The 27739-nt window shown below is 40.9% G+C and overlaps 1 protein-coding gene across 1 annotated transcript in view; it reads right to left on the bottom strand.

The window, feature by feature from the left end:
- Window positions 1–6579: 6579 nt before the first annotated feature.
- Window positions 6580–27739, bottom strand: part of LOC124259960 (corticotropin-releasing factor receptor 1-like) — a 40674-nt gene continuing 19514 nt past the window's right edge. Inside the window, exons 7-11 of the mRNA XM_046694182.1 lie at window positions 18337–18467; window positions 16036–16121; window positions 8521–8659; window positions 7199–7240; window positions 6580–6868 (exon numbers count right to left, since the gene is read on the bottom strand). Coding sequence (XP_046550138.1) covers window positions 6590–6868; window positions 7199–7240; window positions 8521–8659; window positions 16036–16121; window positions 18337–18467 — 677 coding nt within the window. The 3' untranslated portion in view covers window positions 6580–6589. The remainder of the gene's footprint in view (window positions 6869–7198; window positions 7241–8520; window positions 8660–16035; window positions 16122–18336; window positions 18468–27739) is intronic.

The raw sequence follows: 27739 nt of genomic DNA, 5'->3' as shown, positions 1-27739 counted from the left end.
CATGTACCTTGCGACGGCGGCCTATGAAAAAACTTAGCCAATCAATTTATGGACCGGAAAATGTAGACGCGATCAAGTATTTTCCAATTTGTAAATGCTAAAAACAGTACCTAAACATTAAATTACAATTCGGAATAGAGTTGGGGTACATCGTGCATTTGCATTAAACGCTTCTATGATGAAATCATTTGCAGCTAATGTCAGCCATCGTACTTACTTAGAAGCGATCAAGTACATTTCATACTTGAACCAATTACAGAAACATGGATGCAGATTAACTATAACGGGACCCGGTCCCTGTGAATATCCTGGTATTCTATAGCACTTACACTACAGCAATCATGTCTGTGAAAGTGCAGCTGTACAGAACGCGACATGGACAATAGCGTAAACCCATTAGCAGGAACCGACATTAAGGTATTACAGGTCTGTCGCCTTATCCTTCTATTCTAAACTGGTATGTGGGGTATTTAGCATTGGCCTTGGTCTGCGAGGAAAACAGCATGATGTATTCTATTTCTAACCGTATTCATTCAGACGCAAGTGCCACGGGGCGAGAGTTGATAAAGAGGTCCTGTTAAATGTCAGTGGTTATGCTATGTCAACGACGTATTGTATCCACGCAAATACGGATTGTGTGACAGTCGGTGGCTCTTGTGTTCAATGCGGGGCTTTGTCAGTGTCAAATGGGTACCCGGAAGGATGAGGAAAAGCCATCTCGCACTATATACAGAGTTTGGTGTATTGAGATGTATATATGCCATTTTAAAAGAGCGAAAACTAAAATGGATGATGATTCTACTTCTACTGCTACTACTACTACTACTACTGTCACTACTACTACTGCTGCTACTGCTACTGCTACTACAAGTACTACTACTACTACTGCTGCTGCTGCTACTACAACTACTACTACTACTACTACTACTACTGTTACTACTACTACTACTACTGCTGCTGCTACTGCTACTACAGCTACTACTACTACTAGTGCTACCTTTAAATGGGGCGGTAGGGTAGCCTAGTGCTTAAAGCATTCGCTCGTCACGCCGAAGACCCGGGTTCGATTCCCCACATGAGTACGATGTGTGAAGCCCATTTCTTAGGTCGATGAATGTTATTTCTTATTTGGAAAGGTCACCCAATCATTTTCATTGATAATTCAATATATGATTCCCCAGGTACATTGGTTTCATTAATATCACCCATTAGGTTGACCACCCTGGTCATCTATCAAGTGTTTGTCCAGTACATTTCAGCGACAGAACGTTTCTCACTTAATCACATAATATCCAAACCATGTCTGAGAGTTCCCGTTAGGCAACGAGAACGTATTTTAGCTGTGCTATTATGTTGTTACCGAGCTATTAGCAGTCTAATACAAAAACATCGAAACCAACACTGACAAACACGGTCCTACTCTCGAAGTAACACTTCCATATAACACTTCACAGGAGTAACGATATTATCGACTCGGATTGCTGTTACCCTACTTTAGATGAAAACACAAATAGGGCTACATCGGATCATTCATTAGCCCCAAAGCTGCGTTTTGTAATGATGATAGCTCTATCATGCTTGTAGTCACACATAAATGATAAGGAAATTCCTCCAAGCTACAAAGTCAAGTTTTTCTTTACACACTGTTAAACCGGCATTAACCTATTATCAGGAGCCATTCTTTCCTACCGCACCTCGTTAAGTATCACAGAGCCCTGACGTCGTTGCGGAAACACAATTTGCAAGTGCCGTGTCCACACGACCGTTAGTATGCTAATGGTTTCTTCAGTGGACGTCTTCAAACCTTTGTGTCTCTCCATACTACAGTTCCTGGTCTTTGCCCTTTCACTGTAAAGACTGACTTAAGACTCTATTTGGTATCAGCATTCTGAAGAAGGTCCTGATATCGAGGTCCGTGACAACCCGATCAGGAGAACAGTGATGAAGTACTTATTGACAGTCCGCCTTGAACCATGGTGCCAGCTTGGTAATAGCTCTCGTGGCACTGGTCAGAGTTTCAACTCAATCAATACTGGCTCTGTTTTAACCGAATGAAAATGATATTTTACTGTAAATGGACAATACTCTATCAGACTGGTCAGACACAGATATCCAGGAAGAATAATCAACTCTGCCGGTAGAGGTATTTAAAGTACTTCTTTCTCAGTCGTGTTAGTTTTTGTCGTGCATTTAAAAAATAGCGGTATGTACAAATAAGAGTTCTGTGATTGAGCACGTATACTTTGGCCATACGCTTTGCTTCTCTTCTCGACTCATCAGTAACTTCATTCTTTTATCACGTTCATTCATTCAATTTAGCCTGGTGAAATCTGTAGTTATCCTTCTTCAGCAGTTAAATATATTAAATGCGGTGATCATATAATTATACAGTGTGGAAAATAACTTGCACACATTTAACGTGACGAAGCACTTTTATCATTGTTCAAGTTAAACTCTTAATCTCATGAATATGACTGAAAGTGTATTTAATTAAATAAACGTTTTCTTTGGATCGTCAAAGGTCAAGATATACCAATCGTGACAGATGCGAATTGCCATATGTCAAAGGAAAAATGCAAATCGACATCTGTCAAGATATTGAAAATCCTCATTGGACTACACACGCCAATTTATGAATGTCAAAATATCCACAAAGTAAAAGATAAGAAAATCGTCAAAGCGCAATCCATGCAAGAAACGCCGTAGTTGCATTTACTTCGTGAGAATCCTCAAATACAAGGTCAGAAATGTTTTTCAGAAATGTTATACGTCAGGACAAACAAATGGAACCTGATTTGAAAACAAACAAACCAATATATCACATGTCATTTCTAAAAGGTTAGACAAAAAACAAGAAAGAGGAACGCATCCGAACATTTGTGTAAAACTGAAAAAAGCGGAGATGGGAGTATTTCGGTGTCAGAAAACATCGAGGATCATGTCTTGGGTACAACAAAGCACGTCAAATATCATAGTCTTCTCCTCACGACTGTGGCAAGGGCGATATTGAACTACTTTGATCTGTCGGCACAAGGCAGCATAAGGCAGTTGTTCCAGTCTGGTTGTCGTCTTGGAGATACATAACTACGTCACTGCGTTACTAAGTCATTGCGAGACTACATCAACGTGTCTGTACGTCACTGCTTCACTAGATCACTGTTTCACTTCGTCACTAGATCACTGTCTCACTATGTCACTCTATCACTGTCTCACAATGTCCAAAGATGTACAGCAAATTCCCATTCAGGTTAATACAGTTTTTTCTTCTTCTTCTTCTTAGATCAATGTCTCACTATGTCACTAGATCACTGTCTCACTATGTCACTAGATTACGGTCTCACTATGTCACTAGATCAATGTCTCACTATGTCACTAGATCACTGTCTCACTATGTCACTAGATCACTGTCTCACTATGTCACTAGATCAATGTCTCACTATGTCACTAGATCACTGTCTCACTATGTCACTAGATCAATGTCTCACTATGTCACTAGATCAATGTCTCACTATGTCACTAGATCACTGTCTCACTATGTCACTAGATCACTGTCTCACTATGTCACTAGATCAATGTCTCACTAGATCAATCTCACTATCACTATGTCACTATGTCACTCACTGTCAATGTCACTGGATCAATGTCTCACTATGTCACTAGATCACTGTCTCACTATGTCACTAGATCAATGTCTCACTATCACTAGTCACTAGATCACTGTCTCACTATGTCACTAGATCACTGTCTCACTATGTCACTCACTCAGATCACAATGTCTCACTATGTCACTCACTGTCTCACTATGTCACTAGATCACTAGATCACTGTCTCACTACTGTAATGTCACTAGATCACTGTCTGTCTCACTACTAGATCACTGTCTCACTATGTCACTAGATCACTGTCTCACTATGTCACTAGATCACTGTCTCACTATGTCACTCACTGTCTCACTCACTATGATCACTGTCTCAGTCACTGTCTCACTATGTCACTAGATCACTGTCTCACTACGTCGTCACTAGATCACTATGTCGCACTAGATTACGGTCTCACTATGTCACTAGATCAATGTGTCTCACTAAGTCACTACGTCACTAGATCACTGTCTCACTATGTCACTAGATCACTGTCTCACTACGTCACTGGATCCACTGTCTCACTAGATCACTGTCTCACTTCGTCATGTCACTGTCTCACTATGTCACTAGATTAATGTCTCATTGTGTCGCTAGATCACTGTCCACTAGATCACTGTCTCACTACGTCACTGGATCACTCTATGTCACTCTACACTGTGTCACTACGTCACTAGATCACTGTCTCACTATGTCACTAGATCACTACGTCACTAGATCCCTGTCTCACTTCGTCGCCAGATCACTGTCTCACTACGTCACTAGATCACTGTCTCACTACGTCACTAGATCACTGTCTCACTATGTCACTCTATCACTCACTACGTCAGTCACTGTCTCACTCACTGTCTCACTACGTCACTAGATCACCGTCTCACTACGTCACTGGATCACTGTCTCACTACGTCACTGTCCTACTGTGTCATTACGTGTCTAGATCACGGTCTACGTAACCGCGTAAATGCATCACTTCATCACTGCGTGTGTTCATCTTCACATCACTACGTCACTGCGTTACTGCGTCATTGCGAGACTACATCTCAGTCACACCAAGTCACTGGGCTAATGTATCACTGGGCTCATGTATGAAGTTTCTACTTTTATCAACGAGTGTTGATATATTTGCTATCAGAAGACACGAGGGTGAAATCTATTTATCATCGAGAATCACTCTTTATTAATTCTCAATGAAAAATGTACATCTCTGAACACTGTACTGTCATTACACGTGCAATGCAGTGATGTCATAGCATTGTGGCATCATCATGTTTTTGACGTCATAGCATTGTGATCTCATGCAGTTGATGACGTCAGGGCATTGAATAAAATCTGCTGTCAAAACGATATATCCTAGGACATATCGTTTGATTTCACACAAACAATATGTCCAGTGGAACAGTTTCGGATGGTAATAACAAATCCCTCTCACAAGTAAAATCGAATGGAACCACCACATTGTTTGTAGATTGTACAAATTGAACATACTCATGGATGTGACACCTAAATACAAAGGATTTAAATTAAGGTCTACATCAGGACATCAGTTCGTCTCATAAAACTACGGATACCCACGTATATTTCGATGACCCAAAGGACTTCCGAGTTGGTTTGTCTGTACATGGTTGTCCACTTGTTAATGAAAACGTAAAACACCAGAGAATAACCAGACTCCCTTATCCACAAAACAGACTCAATTCAGCGTTAAATTAACGTGGAAATTACATGAATGTATCCTTTATACACAACCTACATGTCTGTTTATTTATTTCGAAAAAACGTAACATGTTATAATGTACTAGCGTTTATTCATGCCTGTATTTATCCGCGGTTGTATCCCTGAAATCCGCCCAGCGTATAAAACCACAATGTGGTTTGTGTGCAATTTGTGCACATCAAAGGATATCCTTAAGTGTCAAAATGCTTTTCTAAGCATCTCACCTAACAGCAACACCAGCCTCTGTACCAGGATGAGGGAGGGCAATCGGGTGCTTAGAACGTTTACGTAATCAGCAATAACAAGAACTTGACGGAAGTACGAGCGAGTCATTTCCCAAACAGACCAAAGCATCAAACAAACCAAAGCGGTTGAGCAACAAAGAGTACTTATGTTTTGTGAACTTCAAACATGCCTGACAACCAAGACATAAGAAAACACTCACAGAAAAAAATCGCAGAAGAGATAGCATCTGTGTTTTCGTTGGTGCTTCTTTAAAAAAATGTGCGCCAATGGTATAAAAAGTAAAGGATCAATACCTTGCAAATCCGAATCCACGAAAGAAGCAGATCGCATTTGATGCGACGTACACCATTGTTATTTATCTTGAAAAGTAATGCTGAAACAACACACACATCGTTGATGTCGAGGAACGTGGTGTGCAATGTATAAATAAAAATCCGTTATCTCGGAATTAATGGGACCCAAGTGGAAATTTCGAAATATCCATGTCTCAAAATAAAGGCAAACTATATACAATGTATACGCTCCGTACATTTCGACTGTGCAAAACTTTAAAATAATAAGTAACACAGACATGGGGGATACAGATAGATATCGTTTCGAAATAGGGAAACATCGCTACGAGGAGATGAAATGTATTTCAAGACAGTGTTTCGAGATCGTCGACTGTGAGAACTTTGTGCCTAGAAAAGCCATGCAAAGCAAGGCATCTACAATGCCCATGCAACCATAGTTTTAGACCCAGACTGGTTCTGACATTGCTGTACGCACTCACCATGGTTACCGCCTACGAAGCAGGAGAGGATACTGCGCAGGTCCGGAACTACTTTTACAACAGATGAACAAAAGGATCTTCTCCTTTGATAAGCACCTCAAAGGCAACAAGGGCACCTGCTACCACGATCCGGGCTTTGTGAAAATAAGAAACATAATACTCTACAAAAAACGATTGTCCCACATGCGCCAGACAGCCTTTATGTTTGAGTTGATTTTGTTAATCAAAATGTGGGTCTCCCGTACACCCCTGACAGTCCTTGTCATCGCATAAACACGTGCATTGCATGCTGTTGTCTATTTCTGGAATTGTGTAATCACAGGGGCGAGGGCGTGACCGCTTACTCCAGACTTTTTTCTTCCGAAACGAAACCATGAAGACTACCTCGCTTTGGGACAGGAAGAAGGATGAGGTCCTTGAACTTCGCCGCCTTGTTCTGGAATTCATTGCTCTGTTGATCCGAAATCGGTTCCACTTCTTCCTTATGACACTCTGAACCTGGAACAGAGGGGTCAGGACATGAAACGCTACCGCTAGTAACAGATGCACTGGGCGTTAAAGGCAGATTGGTAGTGAACACAATATAAATGAAGGAGCTGTTTCAAATGCATTTGTTAAAATAATTAACACATTATTCTAAATATTTATGTTTCAGGTGTCAATCAAGGTCAATCAGGTGGAGTAAATATATAAGATTTTACGCTTTTCAGGCAAAATATATAATTTCACAAAATATATAATTTCACAAAATCACAGACAATCCAGAGATTGGCTCCAATACTAATCACATTCTGGGAGCACGTGTGTTTGCAGTAGACATATTCTTACCTCCGTATTCATAAAGCAGTATAAAACTGTGACAAAGATTCCCTGCAAAAAACAAAACTCCGTTAATTTGAGACACATCCAGTATATCATCGTTTCGTTATGTATAAACATCGTATAACAAATTTGAACAATACACAACATGAGTCTAACTTGTCACTGCATTCTCCGGAAAACATTTAATTTCTATCTCAAACATTATTCTTATCATATTGTAATAATCCAAAGTCCCGCAGCTAATATCTGGATAGAAGGGGGACGGTGGGGTAGTCTAATGGTTAAAGCGTCCGTTCGACATATTTCTGGTGTCCCCCGCCGTGATATTGCTGGAATATTGACCAGACAATCCTGTGAACAAAAGCATGAGCATCGATCTACGCAATTGGCAATCCGACATAAGTGCTGCGACTATGGTAAGCCGGTCTTAATAATATAGGCAGCTTAAGATGGCGATCACTTGCTTTGAGGGCCTGGGTGTCGTTCTACATAACACTAAGGTGACCGTTACTCCTATACCTTATATAGACTTATAGTCGTAATCGCCAGTCTATTACGTACAGACCAGTGAAGATCCGGGTTAGAACGCTTGTAGTAAGAGGCGATTTACGGGATCGGGTGGTCAGGCTCGCTGACTTGGTTGACACATGTCATCGTATCCCAATTGCGTAGATTGATGTTAATGCTGTTGATCACTGGATTGTATGGTCCAGATCCGATTATTCACAGACCGCCTCCATATAGCTGAAACATTGCTGAGTGCGGCGTCAAACTAAATTCACTAACTATTATGTACAGTAGCACGTTGTAACGTACAACGTCCGCAATGTGGACGGTCTCATTGTGACGACTAACACAAGCGTAACCTGAAATACACCGCAGAGCAAAGACCGCTCTGTGTTCAATGGTCCTGGTGTTGTATACATCAGTGAAACAGACACTCGCATTATAATCCTAGTTTGAGTAATGAAACGAATGTACAGCGTAAAAGCGCATCTTCGAAAAGTATACTGCACAGTTACTTTCGAAGTGTCAACTTGCATTAAAATGCCATGACAAACGTGGTTTGCAATATGCACGTGCAGTTCTGAGGAATCGTGAGCAGGGACATTGCCACTGGACGTCTGGAGGCTGGGGAGTCTCAATCTGCCGTTGCACGTCACCTCAGTGTTCACCAGAGTACTATCAGTCGTTTTATGGGGCCGATATCAACAAACCGATTCTACGCAAGATCGGTCTCGAAGTGGTAGACATTCACCTAGTTGCGAAAATACACATATGCATTTCTTTTTCGGGAGACTATATTAATGAAAATCTCCAAAACGTACCTGACATGCTGGTAGAATGGCGTTTGTCACCCTGTAGACCGCCATTAACACACTCTTGTCATCTGACGGTTTAGCCAGAAACAAACAGTTGGTGATCCCCAACAGAGGAAACAGTACTACCGTCGCTTTGATGGCTTTTCTGAAAGAAAATACACGTTTCAATTAGAACACCGGGTACTTCGACATGATATATTGTACGTCAAACGACACATCTCAAAAGTTGTTTGATCAAAGGTACAACATTCAAGGCCTCAATAAATCTTTCAAAACTTTTTCAAAAACTTTGGTTTCATGAAAAATAAAATAAATTAAAAAAAAATCTTTCAAAACCCTTTCCATATTCATAATAAATCCCTGCTAAAAGTAGGATCCATTGTACGATTTCGATTGTTTCTTGAGCTTGTGTTTGTGTATCACCATCAAATAGTGTTAATGTCAGGTGTTCACCAAAAGGTGAGCTTATTCAGCATTATAGGTTCCATCTTCACAAACACATGCAAAAGCAATTCGGTTTTGCACAGGAGAAAAACAAAACAAACAACAACAAAAGAGAAAAAGCAAAAAAGCAAAACAAAACTCATGGGATCATATGGCGAAAGTCAAAACAGGGAAATCAATCAGACATCATTTTTACCTGTGGTGTGTACTCCAAATATCTGCCATATTCACTATTTGTTACGAGGGAGGAGTGCAGAGAAAGGGACAGCCAGGTGTTCGAGAACGGATGGAGACGGCACAGCACAGGTTAATGAATCAATAACTTTGTCGGCACTTGTGCACGTGCTTCTTTAAACACCTGGCTGTCCCTTTCTGTGCACTCCTCCCTCGTAACAAACAGTGAACTGCGTCAATATTTTAATGATAGTTTTTGAAACAACTTTTTTATTTTTAGGACAAAAACTCTGCAGAAACCTCACAGAGTGGGTATGATGTTTTGATTATGATCAGCGTTTCATTGAGTATGTTATGTTTATTCGTTTTCGAGTTAGATTGCAATTCATCGGTCCGCTTTTGCGCCTTTTCAGCAAGGGTCGTATGATTCTCTTTGAAATCTTGTTAGAAATCTTGCAAGCTCGATTGTACCTCAAAAGATGGGAAAAGTAGATTCAAAGGGTCGTGCTGCTGGATTAGTTCTGTACATGGAAAGGGAAAGCTGACTTTTGGAAATTGAGAGAGCCGTGTTGGTTGATGTGTCACATTCTACAGCAGCTGGTGAACCATCTTAGTTGGCTTCAAAACAAGACATCGAGTGGTCTGTTTCATACTTGGTTCCCTCAAGGTTCGAAATGGGTTTGGACCATTGTCTTGGTATGTTAACATAACTGAATTCGAAATCACGAACCAGTGTTGGTGACCACTGATTGATGGTCATGCATACGTGTTATGATCATTGTTGGATGATCATATTCACGGGTTGGGATCACGTCGGTTATAAATACGGATTACATCATAATGACGGGTTGGGATCACAAGTCGGTGGATATAAATACGTGTAATTCCCACTGCTTGATGATCATAATGACGTTTTGGGATCACAACTCGGTGGATATAGACACGTGTAATGACCACTGCTTGATGATCATAATCACGTGTTGGGATCACAACTAGGTGGATATAAATACGTGTAATGACCACTGCTTGATGATCATAATCACGTGTTGGGATCACAACTAGGTGGATATAAATACGTGTAATGACCGCTGCTTGATGATCATAATCACGTGTTGGGATCACAACTAGGTGGATATAAATACGTGTAATGACCACTACTTGAATACACACATGTTATGGTCATTTTCTGATGGCCACGAACAAGTGTTTTGATCGCTCTTTGAGACACAACAAACACGTGATCATTGTTTGAGGGCCATATCGTGGAAATTGTACAATCCGGAAGTGGAGTTTTACCACTGATTACTTTAATTTGGTTATAGACCGAGTTTTGGTTTTGGATTGTTTATGATCTAGCTATTCATATACATATTCTTGTCACACAGTTGGTATGCTTTTATTAACAGAAGGCCCAGTAATGCTCGGAATGTTTTCTGATAGTTAATCAAATTTGAAATTTTGATATGATATGATTCTATGTTCTGTATATATCCAATGAACAGTCCGGGCAGAATCACCAGAAGTACATGCTTGTCTTGTGAAGGACAATCGTGTGGCCATGACGTGCCAATGTTTGCTTATGTTGTATCGGAGTCCGAGGGCGTACTGTTTATTTTGTCGTCATATTGATTAGACATTGATGTTTGGTAAGTGAAGCATTATATATTTACTCACTTAATGAGTTCATTGTTTGAGGTCCAGTTTTGCAATTATGTGTTAAATGAAGTGAAAATAACACAAAGAGACAGTCAAGCTGATATTTCGTGATAAATTTAAAAAGCTATACATGTCTTAAAACCCTTCTCAAACTGGTATTTGATGATTTCGGGGTTTTCAGAATTATTTTGTGGATAACTGCTAGAGGCGCTAATGAGATTAAGACCATCAAAAAGTAGAAAAGTGACTGAGAGAAAGTTAGGTCTGTACATACAGGCCTTTCTGCAAGCCGTTTCGATTTGCATTTGTCCGGTTCTATAAACCACCTTGAGCACTTCCTCAGATTTCTTTCATGAATAAAGGAATTGGGTGTTATTTTAGATTACTCTCAAAGAAAGTGGAATTTACGAGCGTAAACCAATGAAGATTCCAACTTAGAAGTGGACCCTTGCCAAGCATGTCTTAAAAATATGGCGACTTAATGGCTCCGGTGGCCGTTGATCGGGTGATCATTTGTTCGTGTTATCAATCACTGAATTGTCTGGTCCAGATGTCATTCATTAGAGGCTCTCGTCACACATGGTGTGCAGCGCGCACACACACACACACACACACACACACACACACACACACACACACACACACACACGCTCACACACACACACATCCAAACATAAACGCGCAGATTCAAACGCACACATGGCATGGGTTGCTTACTATATGACATATTCTTTTAATTTACACAGCATGTACTATATATAACGCATAAACCTTACGTGATTACATATTGCTGTTTTCGAATCCATACACATAATATAATTAATCGTTAACAGCTATTTTGAAGAGAAGTTACAAGATTTATGCTTGACTTGTCTATAGCATCCAACCAGAACGTGTGCTATTTCTAGGAAGAGCAATTATTTCTCGAAATATTGTCGAAAGGTGTATTAATAATTTAGGTGGATATTTCACTGTGCACATTATTGATAAAATTGTGACATGATTTAAGTATGGAGCTGTCGGGATGCCCCAAATGTGGCTGATCGGTTGTCACACGTGACATTGACAGTCCGAACATGACTTCCAGTGACAGCATGGTCAATAATGTGTATAGACGACACGTGTCCAGTTGACCTCCTCAAGCCTCCTCCTCATGCCTCTGGTAAGACGTATGATGAGCTACTGGATTATGTTTTGTCATGAAGGGTGCCGCGCCTGTGACAGTTCCTGGAGATTGGCTCCTGAATCTCACGCCCCAAGATGCCAAAGATGTGTTCCTGCAGTTTTCTGATCTGGTCTCATACCACGCAAAGGTGGCCGTGATGGCTTTCTTCAGAAGGAATTCCGGTAACTGTCAAGAATGTCATACTCTCGTTCTTTCGTCCATATAGAAGGGCGTTGTAGCCAGAGGGTGAATATCAATATGTGGTACATTGATCGGATCCGGGTTTGAAGCCGAGAGGTTCTCCATCTAGTTTTGTCCGCCTATATGTGATACGCAACAAGTATCGTTCGACCATTGGATCTTCCTTGACCTCACGTTTCAGATGCGGGTTAGAATTGGTCTTCAACAACCCATGCTTGTAAAAGGCTACTAACGGGATCGGGTGGTCACCCTCGCTGACTTGGTTGACACATGACACATATCCCAATTGCGTACATCGATGCTCATGCTGTTGATCGCTCGATTGTCTGGTCCAGACTCGATTATTTACAGAACGCCGCCATATTGCTGTGTGCGGCGTTAAACAACATCCAAACCAATCACTAACGTCTCGTCAAACAACAAGCTTGTGATGGAAATCTGATAGCATACGATACCTCATCACCCCGCTTGAGCCCAAACTCAATGTGATGGATGACGATTCTCTCAAACATGGGTTCTCCTTAAGACAGGTGCTTATGGCAAAGAGCCGTCGCCCAACCAAGCGGAAGGGGTCAAGATCTCCGTGTACTGACGTCACTCGACGCCGTATAGAGTTCGGACTGCCCTTCACCTCATTGCTTTGCCGATGTTTCTGTGCCAGTCTGTTCACAGCTGAAATGGGCTGTGGGTTAGCCTAGTAGTGTGCCTGTCACGCCAATAGTGGCACTATGTGTGAAACCCATTTCTGACGTCACCCGACATGACATTGCTGCATTATTGTAGAAAGCGACGCTAAACCCACCTCACACACTCACTCACAATCGAATGGCAACCAGCATGAGGACCAACAGTTCATTGACATACCTACCATTCACCTTGATTCGCCATCAGATACTCCCCTTGAGCTGAACAATAATTAGGACTACATTTCAGAATAATTTCGAATTATGCTTGTTTCCACTGGTGACGCGTTCTGGGGGGTTGTTGCGCGTGCATCATGCACGTGCTTGGACCAGAACCAATAGCCAGCTCTCATAGCTGAACCATGCATGGGTACTCAAAGCGTCTATGCATGGTTAAGAAGTTTTGAGCAGTCCGAACTACGTTTAAAAAATGAATAAAGACATACACACAAAAAGACGTATGTACAACTTTTCGTTTACACCTTTTTAGTTGACACCTTTTTAGTTCATCGGGCCTTCCAAGCCAAGTGAGTGCAAGATAATTAAGCTTCGCGAACACCTGGTATCAATGGTCTTTAACAGTGCTTAAAAAACGCAAGCCCATGATTAAGTCGGAACTGAGCTATCAACTATGCTTTAGGCGGATACTTTTTATGGTTATGGAAAGAATTACGTCGCCTATATTTACACTCACGAATAACAAAATAATTAACACGTTACTAAACCCCCAAAGAAGACATGTTCACAAGTGCTTCCCATTTCCTACGCAGCTTCCTTTTGGAACCTCTGAATTTTCTTACACATTTTTATACCTTCTTCAACAAATTACTCTGCGTATTCACGTTGCAGAATGCATTACTTAAATAAACCTACAACGTCAATCTGAAATATAAAATCCTTAAAAATGTATTTCCAATTATTTATTTTTTTCGTTCATGGTGAAACACAAAGAGTGCGAGGTTTTACCACGTTGATGTGATCATTGACTTTTCAAGCCATCATTAACCGTGCATATAGATGGCTTCTCTGAATGTCTTAATGAATTTATCCAAAAAGCAAATGGCCAGCATTCAGCATGGCGCTTCCACACACTCTAATACTCTTATGAAAGATTAGGAAACGTCAAATTGCAGGTTTTATCAACACTGGTTTTACCTCCTACATTGGCAACCTCGTGGCAAGGCTCGTTCAATTAAGAAGACTTGCGAAAACACCCTTATTTGACAACAGAGTGCTTTCCTCTGTTTTGGAGGGATTTCCTTCCTCTCGTGATAAACAGATCACTGGCTACTATCGATTTGATGCTGGATTTGTCAATGTATTTCAGTAATCAATGATCCTAGCGGATACCAATCAATGCTCTGTTTCTACAGATCAAACATGCTTTGAGTGACATGCGGGCACTCATTTCACTCAATCATGTCAATCGTATTTCACTTAGGTTTAGTTCTTTCACTTGAGACGGGTTCCAATAAATGTGGAAATGTCAAGATTGTATAACTCATACGTAACCTATAGCGTGTTCTATTGATCTATTTGCCGCAAACATGCCTTGTATATATCAAGTAGCATATGACATTTATGGAAATATTGACCTACGGGTTTTTTAAATAACAATGGTTCGACTTTTCAACTTCCCGCTGGGAGCAAGGTAGCAACAAAGACCGTTTAACTCCCCTGGTCGGCCTGTGCAAGCTTATGGTTTATATGATTAAATGTTAGCATCTATAACTGGTTTACATAAGGGATATCGATATAGGGTGAGATCAAGCGATACATCCTAGAAATATCTTTCCTCTGTATCAGCAGAACAGTTTTGAATACTTTGACGTCATTAGTCCCGATATGGCCGATGTGACGTTATCGTTATTCAAGTTGACATCAGTTTCAATGTGACATCGTTATTCAGGTGACATCAGTAATCGCTCTGCCACAGGAGCTGTAGGTTTACTATTTATACTCAAGAAACAGATTATTATTGTTTACAAATAGTTAAAGTTGGAAGAAGGGTTTAAGGTGGTTGTGGATTGTGCTCGAGTGCAAAGAGCCCTGGTCAAAAATCAGTTGAGTGAGTGAGTGAGTGAGTGAGTTTAATTTTAACAATTGCACTCAGCAATATTGCAGCTATATGGCGGCGGTCTGTAAATAATCGGATCTGGACCAGACAATCCAGGGATCAACAGCATGAACATCAATCTACGCAATTGGGATACGATGACATGTGTCAACCAAGTCAGCGAGCCTGACCACCCGATCCCGTTAGTCGCCTCCTACGACAAGCATGGGTTACTAAAGATCGATTCTAACCCGGATCTGCATGGGAAAAATCAGTTGAAGTTAAGCAACGTTGGTCACGAAGAGTCCATAGGTGACCGCGTTTGGCAGCTTGACTCCTGGGAGTTCCTTGAACTTCAGTCCTGTCCCACAACGAAGCAATGTAACACATGTTGTCACACCTTAGGCTAAGTCTGCTCAAAACTGTCTCTGTTCACCCAGCCGTGAATGGGTACCCGGCGGGAAAAGATAGTCTTATGACTGTTAACTTTCTAGGTCTTCATACGCATCTTGGGTTAACGGGGATAATATAATCAAGTCAGCGCTTTGCGCATAATTTGTCCTTACTCCCACTGAGCATATTAAGCGCTCTACAAATTGTGTTATATATACCATAATGAACAGAATCACATTCTGGTGTCTTCCGAGACCAAATGTATCAAGATTCGTAGATAAAAGTGAATTAAGTAAGTTTAAGTTTGTGTCGAGTTGGGATATTTTATCTCGACGACACTTGGGAAAGGTTGTGTACCTCTCATTTGCCATTTCTCCAGACGTTGGGTTATGAAGTCACGTTGAACGCTGTTATGCATTACGTTATGAAGTCTATTCCGGGGTAAGCTTAGCAGAATCATATGACACTTATATCATGTGATAGTATGTGTTCTGTATCACGGTTTTTAACGGGTTCCCGTAGCCTCGACTGTGTAAAGAGACACAATTGATCCGGTTGCTTATCCTTGTGACTTTGATGATGTCGTACGTTCATTGCCATGTGAGCAAGACGTTGCTCATGATATCAACCCGCGGTTTGTCTAGACCAGACTCGAGTATCAAATGGCTGGAATGTGTATTACTAATGCTGCAAACAATCAAACACACAAAACAACAACAAACAAATAAACAAACATAATGAAGACTCACCTTATCCGTCTGGATTCTATCGTGTTGTGCGCTCGTAACTTTGTTATCAACACTCGAATAATGTTGATGAGGAAAGCAAGATTAATCTGAAATGTAAACCGAGAAGCATTTTAAACTGTACAAACTTTCAACATTTTTATTTCCCCTCAATCTGTTTGTTCTTCACATGAAAAAACACAGTAATTTGTCTCAAGTGTCTTTGAAATATTTTGAGGAGAAACTAATAATTAAATTACAAGGTTTCTGATGACAGTTCTGAGAATTCTCAGAATTAACAAGATTTTGAGGCCTGAAAAACACAGACAAAAGAAACCCAAACAATAAAATATATATCATCTTCATGAACACTGTTTCCTTCAGCCCGCCTCCTATTATACGATGCTTGGTTTTCAGCAACCCTCGCTTGTCGGAAGTGGAGGCTAACGGTAATGTGTGTGACATGGTTGATGCTGGCGTCGATCAATGCTCATGGGATCAATGTCTGGATTGACTGGTCCAGACTCGATTCCTGACAGACCGGCATCATATAACTGGAACATTGCTGAGTGCGGCATAAAACAGCAATACAAGCAAAAACCTAGACAAACCAACAAAAAAACCCCTTCGAAGTGGTCACGGCTCATACTCAGCAGTTGAGATTTCAGTGCCAGGGTCCTGTGATAACAGCTTGAATGCTACATTCGTCTAAGACAGGCTTTCCTTTCACGGTGATCTAACAGGAATACTGACTGTTCAAGCGACCTTAAACGCAGTCAATAAAAGTGACAAAACCCTTTCCACTTGCATAAGAAAGTCCATTGTACAATTGTGACTATATCATGAGCATATATTTGTTTCAGCAGTATCACAGCTGTTGTTGTTTGTAAACAAATCGAGTCTGGACCAGACAATCCGGTGATTGTCGCCATGTTATACGATGACACAGTATATGTTTATGAATCACTATGAAACAGTGATGACACCAGGTGTTCGCGGTGTTCATTCCGATTGCTTTAGTGACATGATGAAGCATTATTTTGTACTAACTGCTTCTCCTAAAATGAGCAAATATATGTGTTTATTCATTGTATTATCACATGCTGCTATTCCTAATAGATTCGAAGTCAATTAACTATAACACATTCCAAGCGTGCTCACGAGGATATTTGTTTGTCATCTTGAAGCTTCCAATGTTGATGATCATGAAGCTGTAATTTCCTCTTTCTGAGTATTTGTTTGAAGTTTAAATAAGGTCAAATTGAATTTAAAAGGTTTGGAATATCTTTGGAAAAGTACGAATACAAAATGGGTTAATTAAGGCTATATAATTTCACAATCATTGCGTGTAGCGCTTCAATAAGTCGATCTATGTTCGTGACGGAATCGAGTTGTAGGCACGATAGCAAATTACAGAAAGGCGTAGACAAATACAACACTACTCATGAGTATTACGTTGACTTTAATATTATGATAGCTGACGGAAATATGCTGAAAGTTGAAAAGTATGATGGAGTAACAATGAAATGGTTGATGCGAAAATTAATTGATTGTATAACGAACGAAAGACAGAACGAACAGTAGAAAGCGAACTTGAGAGACCAGATTATTTCTGAGACTTCCGGCAGGAAGATTGCTATGTATCAAACACATTCACTTTGTTCATTTTGTTATCTGCAGAATATCTCTGGCAGCATTGACCGATTCCCTGACAGTATCACAACATGACGGTCAGCGTAGCGAAAATATCACTTGTGTTGAATGGTTAAACATATAGTAGAAGGTATACCGTTTATTTTGGTTTACGACTCCCGCCAGACTGTTTTGTGTGACGCAATAGCCACTTGAACGAGTGAAACTAGTGAATCTAGTTCCGATTTAGTTCCACTGGCCGAAATGACAACGGGAATGTAGTGAGCCGAGTGGGCAGTGAAGGAACACGTTATGTGAATCGTATACGGAAAGGAAAATTGTGTAATGAATACTTTCATTACTAATAAACATCACACTGACGATTTATTTGTTTGGTTTCACGCCGCATTCAGTAGTAGTCCAGCTATATGGCGGCGGTCTGTAAATAATCGATCCTGGACCAGACAATCCAGTGATCAACAGCATGAGCATCGATCTACGCAATTGGGAAACGATGACATGTGTCAACCAAGTCAGCGAACCTGACCACCCGATCCCGTTAGTCGCCTCTAACGACAAGCATGGGTTGCTGAAGACCAATTCTAACCCGGATCTATCCTATAATAATAATAATTCTAAATCTTCACGGGTCTCGCAATGAAGCAGGTGAAAGGACAATAATTGCTTACTTACCACCAGAGCCAGAAGGATTGGAGCAAATATGATGAAGATGAAGGGAGAATTCGAGGATGCGTTCCAGCATTTGTCTCCGTTGAAATAATGAGTTACCACAGCCCAGGTGACGGTGATAATAGCAGGAATGCCTGGTGAGGAGACGATATTATGATACATTGTCACATAGGAAATATGATAACATTTATTGAGAAGAAAACTATATATGACAACACTGACTGGAGGGGTGGGTGGGTGGAGATTATGAACATGATAAGATATTAAGTGGCAGAAAAATTAATATGACAACGTTGATTGGGAAGAAAACATGAATATGATGGGAGGGGACCTATATATGATCACATTGATTGGGGGAAAACATGAATATGATGGAAGGAGACCTATGTATGATCACATTGATTGGGGGAAAACATGAATATGATGGGAGGAGACCTATGTATGATCACATTGATTGGGAGGAAAATTATAAACATTTTGGCATTGATTTGGAAGAAAACTATGAATATGATGGGAGGAGAGCTATCTATGACCACATTGATTGGGAGGAAAATTATAAACATTTTGGCATTGATTGGGAAGAAAACTATGAATATGATGGGAGGAGACCTATGTATGATCACATTGATTGGGAGGAAAATTATAAACATTTTGGCATTGATTTGGAAGAAAACTATGAATATGATGGGAGGAGACCTATGTATGATCACATTGATTGGGAGGAAAATTATAAACATTTTGGCATTGATTGGGAAGAAAACTATGAATATGATAGCATTGATTGGGAGGAAACCAATATATGATCACATTCATTGGGAGGAACATTATGAACATGCTAGCATTGATAGGGAAGAAAACTAAGAACATGATAACATTGATTGGGAGGAAAATTACGAACATTACATTCAATGCGAAGAAATGTATGAATATCGTGGAACATAATGAACATGATATATCCATTGGTACGAAAACAATGATAACATTAATATCATTTTCGGTTTTCTTTTGGTCAAATTCGCACGTCACATCTTCCGCAGTTGAAAGTGTTAGTTCAGAGAAGTTATAAATTAACTATATACTAATTAATGTCACATTTAAGGAGAGCATGTTAACTGAAAGAGACATCTACCAAAACCACTGATTGTGACAACGTTTGGAGTTAATTACTTTTAACATCGGAAGTTATTTGTCCATTTCTGTCTTGTTTCAGATTCATAGTCAGGAGAAGGAAAGACTTATTACTAGGTCCAGCAATAGTACTACCAAATCACTGTCTCACAGATTATAAATGATCCTCCGTGCTATCAAGGAGGGAGATTCTAGTGCTCCCAGAAAGTAATCGAGAGTAGGGAATTCATGCAACTCGATTCTCCGAAAATCAAAGGATTTGTTTGGATTTTCACAGTCTCAATAACGGTCCGAGTTGAGTTCACTTCTGTCAAAACATTTCTTGTTTCAACTTTTCACACCACTGCACCAAACGTAATGAAAAACTTCAAAGTTTGATCCACGGTGCGTTGAAAGATTCAGGACCGTGTATCAAACGAAATCAAAGTCATCTGAAATTAACTGAGAAAACAATGTGTAGAATGTTCGACTTCCTGACGGATAACACTTGAGATAACATGTGAAAGATTTGGGACTTTAGATAATAAGTAGGTATCCCAATGGACAACAACTCCTCTCCGTGCTCATATGGATTTATGCTTGTAGAACTGAAATTCTGTTGGATTTGCGAAATGAAAAGAGGTAAATCTGGGAACGGATTCAACAGAACTTTCATATTTTGATCTGTTTGATCAATGCATGTTTGATCATCCATACCTTCTTATTTCAGGTATTGTAATCTACTGATTTACCAGTCATCATATGAATAGAAAGTAAACAGCATATGTTACAAGCAGTACACTACTTTCATGACGAAGAGGCCTATGACGAACAGACCGATATAACGAACTTGCTGCATATTTTTGTCGAAGTGTCAGCAGCGAACTGAGTTTGTAATTATATGTATGCTAATTAAACTGAATCCGTAACACATAAAATACGAATGATGACGAAAATAAATATTCCTGCAACTCCAACCTTCAATTTCTTAAGTACAGTTCATCCTGATCTTTCTACGGAGACTTGAAAGAGCGTTATATCTGACACTGGAAAATGTTTGATCCGATTTATAACATTCAATGCCTCAATGGTCTTTTAAAGAAAATGTGGAGGACATTGTCTGGATTGATACATCCGCGGCATGGGATCCAATTCCTTTCTTTGACTTGTACCATGTATACACTATTGACTAGCCTTTGCATCAGTTTATGATGGGACCCACTGATGAGGTTGAGTAGGGTATGTTCACCTTTTTAGTACTTTGTACGGTTTAATGCTGCAGTCAGCGATATTCCAGCAAATTTGACATGTGAAGATCCGAGTTAGAATTGATCTTCAGTAACCATTGCTTGTCGTAAGAGGCGATTAACTGGATCAGGTGTTTAAGCTTGCTGACTTGGTTGACACATGTCATCGGTTCCCAATTGCGTAGATCGATGCTCATGCTGTTGATTACTGGATTGCCTTGTCCAGACTCGATTATTTACAGACCGCCGACATATAGCTGGAATATTGCTGAGTGCGGCGTAAAACTAAACGCACTCACCCCAGAAAATTCACGGCGCAGGACACCAGAAGTGGGCTAACCACATGGGCAATCGAACCCACGTCTTGGACGTGACTTGACACAAACATCTGGTGTCAACAAAGTTTCATTCAGTTGTGATTTATAATAACATGCTCCGACCTTGATCAAATCCCATAATCGACTCTGCGTGTAGTATAGATTCCTTGTGGACATTGAAAGGTGTTCGTCGCTTGTAGTTTTATAATTATTGAAATATTTAAGTCGCTTATATCAACTTGCAAACCGGTATTAATACACCGTTATCCCCCAGACCCCAAGACAGCGTCTCGAGCACATATCCGTGTCATACTTAACAGCGTTTAAAGTTACCAGCCTTCCACTCGGGATTTAAGGACCAAAACAAGGACTGGCCAAATCGGAATCAATATCATTGTCTGAATTGTGTACCCATGTTAAACTCCCGCAAGGTACCATGATACCATCCCCGCACACGCAGGCAATCACACAGGCAGACACACGTACAAACATGCTTGCATATCGCTTTATCAGTGCAATAATCTTGAAGTCAAAACCTGAAGACCCCTACTCAGTTTTGCATAATTAACCAAGCTATGCATGTTCGCGTCCTCTTCGTTGGTCATCTGTCTGTATCGTGTTCCGCTGGCAGTAACGACGCCTAATGTACTTAACAAATCAACTCGAAAAGACGGGTCTGAAAATTGAATATCCGTTTCACAAGGTCCCTTCGTCTCACTGAATGGACGAGACATAGCCAGAAAGCGTAAATAGCTTCCTCAGCGCACCTAGCCATAAACGGTTGAACTAGCGGGGCGATAACTCCAGGTTATTGTCGCGATCAACATTCTAACAAATTATTTTCACGCATCAGTTGGAAATTCATTACAGTCTATCAATCAATCACTGCGATAAGTTTAAATTAGCTGGTAAGAAGAACCATTACAGAGGCGAGATCGATAATCGACATATCAGAGTGTTAAGAAGGGGATAATGGCCAATACTACGTTGCCAGTTTAATTCTCCGTGTGCTGAAAACATTGTGAAAAGTAGACAGCATCCATTATAGTTTTAGGGTTTTTTTACAAGACGATGTCGTGATCCTTGTTAGGGCCAAGGACAGAATAAAATGAATGTTTTGGTGTTTTTTTCAGATTTCAGACAGATGTCGAAATGCAGATGGGGAATATTATCCCTCACATTTCGGCTTGTAGTAACCTGTTCGTTATTCGGATTATAGAAATTCACTCAATTTCTTACATGACGTGACAGCGGTTTGTAAAACATTCAGAGACTGGCTTTATGAGCATCGGTCTATGCGAGTGGAATACGATGTGACCGTCTGGCCACCCCATCCATTTAGTCGCCCCTTGCGACCAGTATGGGTTGCTTAAAGTCATTTATAGCGCCTTTGAGCAGTTGTACTGGATATCGGCGCTATACAAATGTATGTATGTATTGGGGGTTGTGCATCCCCTGCATCCTCCCCCCTCCCCTCTGGATCCCCCCCTCCCCTCTGGATCCTCATGTGGATCTTTATGGACAATTCATTTTAAAGACATCCATCACATCTTAGACAAGGTATCTTCTTGCACAGTCTGGATGATTTTTTCCTGGAAGTTTCGTGTTGTTAAATGTGCACTGTAAAATTATTTGTGTATTTAGATCCAAAATAGAAGATTAACATCATCTGGCGGGAGCAGCAAGATAAGGTAGTGTTTTAACCTGATGGTCAGTCTTTCTCACATGGAGTGACACATGGAGTGTTTATAGTGTCTTAATGTATGTATGGCTGCTTGTACTAGCCCAAGCTAGCTCACTGAGATACCATGCCGCAGTTAAGCATGATTACCCCACTCAGACACTTTATACTGGCTCCGAGCCGACCAGTCCTTGTTGTACCCTTTAATGCCGAGCGCCAGACAGGGATCAACAAGCCCCATATTTTGACGTCTTTTGGTATAACGCGGCCGGAGATCGAACCCGCGACTTTCCGCTCCCTGGGCGGATACTCTAACCACTACGCCACGGAGGTGGTATCCTTATCGTAGGGCCGCCATATAGCTGGAATATTGCTGAGTGCGGCGTAAAACTCAACTCACTCTATCCTTATCGTAGAAGAGTGATTTAGCGGCGTAAAACATACTTCACCTTCTCTAAATTTCCATTATCTTTGTATATAAAACCATGGTTACAACAAATACGTCTTTTGGGCAAATGCTTCTGTAGTTCACTTTGCGGTTTTGATTTTTTATTATTACTTAGAGATGAAGTCATTAATGTATTAGGTCTGTATTGCCCCGACTCTTAGGAAACGCGTGCCACATCAGAGTCAGCGATGTCTTGTAAAGGAAATCTGGGATTACAAACCGGAGTTCAATCACATTCCCCTTTAATGAGAAATATATCTCATATAAAAGCTTCTCTAGCCCCGGCACCCTGTGTCGACATCTTCAAGCCACCGTCACGCTGGAAGTATGAAATGTGTTACATCCTGCATGGCTGACGGAAATTACTGTAAATGTCAACAGCATGCAGCGTCTCTGCCGTGAGACGAGCTTTGTTAAAGAGATTACACAGGGCAGAATAATTCAATGAATCTTACTTGCCTGTACGACCCAATTTGATTTCATGGTATGTTGCTAGTCTCATACTTAAAAGAGCATTAAGGTTGATACGAAACTGCTTCATCTCTTCAAAACCAATTTCACGTGAGCTTGTGGTAGCAATTTGACATACTCGAGGACCCGGAGAGGTCACATTGAATGCGGATGGATGTACTACTGCCTGGGTAGAGTCACACATTATATAATCTCTCCTAGAGGAAAGTAGATCAGGATATTAGTGTGTTATGTAGTGTGGTGTCGTAACGGTAAATGGGATTTTTCGGTAATGACAATGGGACTGAGGATTCAGAGAGGTGATAAGAAATCTCTGGCAGTTCCCATGACTCAGCCTTTTGCGTATAGTAGAGAAATTTGGACCAATATATTGTCTGTGACAGACAATCCGTTGCTTGGTTGTGATTGTCACTATGGAAGTGTTGATGTGATCAGACATATATGAATAGATAAATGCGACCGAACCCTTTCCATATCCATAAGTAATTATATTTTTTTGCTAACAGCAGAGTCGATTTCACAATTTCATCTATACACATGGCAAAAAGTATCGCATCATTGTAACCCCCGTATAGCCGTGTATCTTCATATCATAATTATTTTGATAATTCGGGCTCACCTTACAAAGATATTAGATAAGTACGTGCCACGATCAAAGGCATGCATTTTGTGCAATACGCATTCCGGACATGTAGCAAATATCAAGTTTCAGTAAAGTGTTCTGTCAGCTCGATAACTTGGAAAATCAATTGCTTGCTTCGTTGATAAGCGAATATAATAATGTTAAAATTTGTATAGCGCCCGAATCCAAGGTTTGCTCTAAGGCGCTTGGTCGAATGCTCTGTGGAAAAGAACTGTTTTTTAGTTCTTTTTTGAATGGAATTATGTCTGACAAGTTTTTCAAGTTTTCAGGTAGTTGGTTCCATAACAGAGGACCTGCTTTGGCGAAAGCTCTATCGCCATAACTCGCTCTGCGGGTAGAGGGCACTACTGCTTGTTTTAAAGAGGCTGATCTCAGGGTTCGTGATGGCTGATACCATGACACTAGTTCAGTCAGGTATTCTGGAGCTTGGTTGTGAAGGGCCTTGTGCACAAACACCAACACCTTGAAGACAATTCTTTGTCTGATTGGCAGCCAATGCAGTGTACGTAATGTTGGTGTTATGTGTTCATATTTGCCTGCACCAGTGATGAGTCTTGCTGCTGCATTTTGAACTCTGGTGAGTTTGTTGAGAGTTTGCTCCGATATGCCAAACATCAGGGAGTTGCAATAGTCCAATCGTGAGATAACCAGTGCTTGGACTAATGACTGGATAGCTGATCTGTCAATGAAGTGCTTGATTTGGCTGATGTTTCTCAGATGGAAAAAAGGCGGATTTACAGACAGTGTCTGCATGCCGATCCATACTCAGGGAGGAGTCAAAGATAACTCCGAGGTTTCGAGCTTGATCACTTGGTGATATTGTGCTGTCTCCTATCTTTAAGGTTGGGAAATCCATTTTCCCTGATAGAGACCTTGGCCTCAGGATCAAAAGTTCTGTCTTGTCATTGTTCAACTTCAGATAGTTGGTAGACATCCAACATCTTATGTCGTCGATAGCTTTACTCATTAATGCAAATGTCGACTCAGCAGATGATATTTGCAGAGGCTTGAAGCCTAGGTACAACTGTGTGTCGTCTGCATAAAGGTGAAACGATAGGTTATGCCGTCTTGCAATGTCCCCTACAGGCAGTGTATATACAGTAAACAAGACAGGTCCCAGGACCGAGCCTTGGGGGAACTCCGTATCTAAGTTTATGCCTTTGTGATTTACATCCATCTATTGTCACTGACTGGTAGCGGCCAGAAAGAAAGGATTCAAACCAGTCCAAAGCTGTGCTGCTGATTCCAATCCTTGATTCCAGTAATAGAAGCAGTATGGAATGATCAATAGTGTCAAACGCAGCAGATTGATCTAGTAAAACCAGTATTGCAGCACCCTGTGAATCCACAACATTTAGTAAGTCATTCTGAACTCGTAAAAAGCGCCGATTCAGTGCTATGTCTGCGCTTGTAGGCAGATTGCACTGCTTCACCCAAGTTGTTATGTTCCATGTGATCGCTGAGCCTTGATGCGACAACTCTTTCGATGACCTTGGACAAGAATGGCAGATTGGATACTGGGCGGTAATGTTTTAGATTGTCTGGATCCAAGTTAGGCTTTTTCAGTAAAGGAGTGATGAGAGCGTGCTTCAATTCCGAAGGAAAGACACCCATTGACAGAGACTGATTCACAATCCGGGTAATAACTGGCACTACCTGAGCCATGCAGGTTTTCAGCAGCCAAGTGGGGAGTGGTCCAAGGAACAGGATTTTGTGGGCGACTTAAGAATAACTTTGGATATTTCATCCTCACTTGTTAGGTTAAATGTTGTGAGAGGTTGTATCACAATCTGAGATTCATTGGCGCTGGAACCACTGTGAGGGGCATGTTTAACAGCAATTTCAAGTGAAGATCTGATGGTGATAATTTTATCATTAAAATATGCATTGAAACTCTCCGCCAGTTTTGCAGGTGAACCGTGTGAAGGCAGATGATTCTTCTTCTTCTTGAAAAGCAAGGTGTTGCAGACCCTGTACATGTCCTTCTGCGATTTTGCTTCACCAATGGCTTGTTTGATATGAGATGTCTTTGCTTCACTTACGAGTTTATTGATGCAGTCACGTTGATGTGAATGCAACTGCCGATGTATTGTCAGACCAGTCTTTCTCATTTGCCTCTCGAGCTTGCGGCGATGTTTTTTAGCGTCCCGAATCTCGTCAGAATACCAGGCAGTCTGATGTCGTACTGTCACAGTAACAACCTTAGATGGAGCATGGAATATGGTCCTCCTGAACCAATAACTGGTCAGCGACGGCAGTTATTGGTATGTGGAATCCTGGTATATTATTGAGTGTTATGAAAGGGGACACTCGTTGTCAACCATCTGCCGGACCGTCGGTGTCCGTCAGTGCCCAGGTCGCCTTGAGCGACAACTGCTTCGGAGGATACGACGCGTTTCAGAATCACAAGACTTCATCCGTTTATGTCAAGTAGTGTGTTTAGAACAGAGTGGTTTCCACATCGTCGTTTGTCCTCCTAACGGCTCCGAAATCGAACAAGTCGGCCGGTTATAGAGCCAGACGTCCGTTGTTATTCCCAGAGCACACAACAGCATGATCAGCTCGGTGTCCAGCTCGATGTCCCTGGAATTTGAGGTCATTGTGAAGGGTCCACTGGTCGCTTTGTTCATGACTAATGACCGAGCTCGTGCAGAAACACTGCATATGGACAACGGATTATCGTGGAGTTTCGTTCCTCTTTTCTCGTTTACATTTGGTATTTAATATTTTCTTTAGAGTAATTCAGTCAGAAAGTTAAACTGGTGTTTGAATATGTTCTGTTACCTACCTCTAAGATATCGCGCGCTGCGAAACTTTTTCCTTTGTGTATATATCATGAACATGTGTTTAGGGATCATACTAAATAGTGATGATGCCAGATGTGCACGAAACGTTGAGCGTATCCTGCCCGACTGGTCTCACCCTTCTTGAACAAATGTAAAGGCTAGTCAATGAAAAACGACAACCGAAACATTTTGCATCGGGTTTCCACGTGTCCAGAATCAGACACAGGGCACGTGGCTGAAGTGTTGCATCTATGCATGTATATGTGTAAATGTCAGAAATTCAATAAAAGTGACAGAAGCCTTTCCATAGTCATAAGAAATTCTACTAAAGCAACAGAGCCTGTTGCCCATAACTCCACCACGCATTATATTATAAACTTGTGTTCACCAATCACTGTCCACTCCTCGGTGGCACATGTCCCAATACATGAAACGGCATATCAATTATTCAACTCAACTCACACGAGACCACACGGTGCAAGTCTAAATAGAAAATTGAAGAAATTGGTTTGTGACATGCGTCAAAGATGTCCTCTATATTTCACCCAGAATACATGTTTAATGCTTATCTGGTTGTTTTTATTGGTGTGCATGTATGAACCTTCAAAATTGATTGCGTCATTATACCTCAGAATGTTCTGAGATGTGGACACCAAATACTAGAACCGCTAGAATGTAGATTACATAAGAAGGAAAAATCATCCCT

This window comes from Haliotis rubra, unplaced genomic scaffold (assembly GCF_003918875.1).
Source record: "Haliotis rubra isolate DU_JTF1 unplaced genomic scaffold, ASM391887v1 Scf744, whole genome shotgun sequence".
Taxonomy (NCBI): Eukaryota; Metazoa; Mollusca; class Gastropoda; order Lepetellida; family Haliotidae; genus Haliotis; species Haliotis rubra.
The sequence above is the reverse complement of the archived record's forward strand: the minus strand, read 5'-3'. Positions and strand labels throughout refer to the sequence as shown.